General features: G+C 56.6%; 1 protein-coding gene across 1 annotated transcript; it reads left to right on the top strand.

Annotated features, from left to right (window-relative positions):
* The first annotated feature begins 1639 nt into the window (after positions 1 to 1639).
* Positions 1640 to 2604, top strand: Hoxd12 (homeobox D12). The gene is made up of 2 exons (XM_038335638.1): positions 1640 to 2207; positions 2366 to 2604. The coding sequence occupies exons 1-2, from the start codon at positions 1640 to 1642 to the stop codon at positions 2602 to 2604; spliced, it is 807 nt and encodes a 268-aa protein (XP_038191566.1).
* Positions 2605 to 2852: the final 248 nt, after the last annotated feature.

Below are 2852 nucleotides of genomic sequence, written 5' to 3'. Positions count from 1 at the left end.
CAGAGAGAGAGAGAGAGAATCGAACTTTCTTATCTTTCCTGGCTCACCACTTAGCCCCTTTCTGTATTTAGTTTTGAGAGGCAGACAGAACTCTAGGGCAGCCAGAGTCTAAAGATGCACTCTAAGACCTATAACTACCTAGGAATCTCTCTGTGCATAAGGCAGAGGCGCTGAGACGGCTGGGATTCTTAAAACCGAAATTTCAACCCAAGGACTCTCCAGTAAAGAAAGGAGAACTATCGGATACCTAGGGCTTGGGTTCCCCTGGGCCTCTAAAATCGGAGTTGAAATTTATGCCTTCTCCCACCTCCCAGGAAAGAACAGAGAGTCCAATGCTTGAGGGAATTAATAGTGCCCTGAAGAGCCCTAGACTTCCCCCACCCCCACCCTATCGCCCCCACACACCCACCCCACCCCCGCTCGCGCCCCAGAGCCGGAGGAAGAGGCCGATTGCGTCCTGAGAGCCACCCAATTGGTCGCCATAACTCACACAATAAAGTCTCAGCGAGGTGGTCAGTCTTGCCCTCCGGCGGCGCCTGTGTGGTCTCCTTGCCAGAGATGAGGGCCTAACTAATTCCAGCTTGGCTCAGGGACCGAGGGTCCTGCTGCAGGCTAGCGCGGGCATCCATCCCACAGTCTGGGGGAGTGGAGGGGGGAAGAAAAGGCTTAGTCCCAGAAGGGCCTGCCTCGGGGGAGTTAGACACACTACTGCACCGAAGAAGCAGCTACTCTTCCGGCTTCCCTGTTTGCCCAGCTAGTGTACCCGCAGCCTCCCGCGTGCCTGGAGGCACCGACGCATGGAACGCAGCTAGCTGGTTTTCTGGACATCTAGGAGTTCTGGCTTATGAGTTGTCACCTAGGTGAATCCCGGAGATGCAAGGAATGTACCTTTTGCACAAGTTTGGCTCCTCAAAGTATTGAATTACCTGAGGGTCCTGGATAACACCACTAAAGGCACAGTGACTGAGGACAAACACGCGGAATGGTTTGTGTCGCCTTCCTCCACTGTTTTCCTCAACCTCCTGTATTGTCTGCGACCTGGGACTCCAGGCTCATGCACTGAATGGGTCCTTGCTGCCAAACGCCTTGGGCAGAGGCCTCCTGAGAGGTTCTTTCTACTAAAGGGATTGTTGGTCTTTGGAGTGGCATTGCTCAGATCCAGGGACAGTCAGTGGCCCTGCCAGACCTTCTCCAGTCAAGTCCAGAGGTATCCTTACTGGAAAATGTATGAATTGCAACTTAAAGTTGAAAGAGGCAATTCCGGCCCAGGCTGCTGGTGGGAAATGAGCTGGCAAACCCAATCCAGGACAGGAAAACTCCCAAGAGACCTTGGGCAAAGGTACCCCCATCCCAATGTCATGGGCTTTCCTAAACAGGCCTGGAAACTCTCAAGGGCTTCGCCTTCCCTCAGCAGGCTTTGGTTCTGCTAGCAGCCTAGTCCTTCACAGTCCAACATTGCGGGTGTTATCATAATACCCTGAAGGGGGGGTGGGGACGGGTCGGGGGATGTAGGCGGTGCTGAAATGACCGGCTTTGAAGAACCTGCAGGCAAAGTTTCATCCAATCCTCTGAGCCGGGCCTCTTATTCCGGGTTGTAACTAAATACTGTTGCAAGCACAGCCCAGGCCCTTTGTCGGAGATGTGTGAGCGCAGTCTCTACAGAACTGGCTATGTGGGCTCTCTTCTGAATTTGCAGTCCCCGGACTCGTTCTACTTTTCCAACCTGCGGCCCAATGGCAGTCAGCTGGCCGCGCTTCCCCCCATTTCGTACCCTCGCGGTGCGCTGCCCTGGGCTGCTACGCCTGCTTCGTGCACCCCTGCGCAGCCTGCCACCGCCTCTGCCTTTGGGGGTTTCTCTCAACCCTACTTGACCGGCTCTGGGCCTCTTGGCCTGCAGTCTCCAGGCACCAAGGATGGACCCGAAGAACAAGTCAAGTTCTATACGTCCGATGCCGCCACCGGATCAGAGGAACGCAGCCGAACTAGGCCTCCCTTCTCCCCCGAGTCTAGTCTGGCTCACTCGGCTCTCAAAGGCACCAAGTATGACTACGCGAATGTGGGCCGGGTCGTTCCAGGCTCTGCAACCCTGCTCCAGGGGGCCCCCTGCGCCTCCAGCTTCAAGGAAGACACCAAGGGCCCACTCAACTTGAACATGACAGTGCAAGTGGCCGGGGTGGCCTCTTGCCTGCGATCTTCGCTGCCCGACGGTAAACGGTGCCCACGCTCCCCAAGCCAGTTTGGGCAGGGACGGGAGGTGGGGTGCCAGGGACAGTTGTACCGGGAGGAGAATCGCCAGCAGTGGCAAACCTCTGTGGGGCGGGAAGTTGATTTGAGCGGGCTGACATGGGTTGGGGCTCTGTTTCAGGCCTGCCGTGGGGGGCGGCCCCGGGGAGGGCCCGCAAGAAGAGGAAACCTTATACAAAGCAGCAGATTGCGGAGCTGGAGAACGAATTCCTGGTCAATGAATTCATCAATCGGCAGAAGCGTAAGGAATTGTCCAACAGGCTGAACCTCAGCGACCAGCAGGTCAAAATCTGGTTCCAGAACCGGCGCATGAAGAAGAAGCGCGTGGTGCAGCGCGAGCAGGCTCTGGCGCTCTACTAGCCGCTCAGGGGGCGGCGGCCATGCCAAGTCTGCCCTTTTGGATCTAGGCCTGGCCGTGGAGGAGGTGCTGGGGCTGGGGCTGAGGATTTTCCTACCGCTCTTCCGCTGGTCCTTGCCCTCCTCTGGCTCAGTCTGAAGCCCTAGAGGCAGGAGGAGATTTGGAGATGAGGCCAGTGGGGCACTCTTCGCCTTCAGCTCTCTTTGAGACCCTCCTAAGAGGTGTTTGGGAATTGTAATCTAACACTGGC

This window comes from Arvicola amphibius, chromosome 7, assembly GCF_903992535.2.
Source record: "Arvicola amphibius chromosome 7, mArvAmp1.2, whole genome shotgun sequence".
Taxonomy (NCBI): domain Eukaryota; kingdom Metazoa; phylum Chordata; class Mammalia; order Rodentia; family Cricetidae; genus Arvicola; species Arvicola amphibius.
The sequence above is the reverse complement of the archived record's forward strand: the minus strand, read 5'-3'. Positions and strand labels throughout refer to the sequence as shown.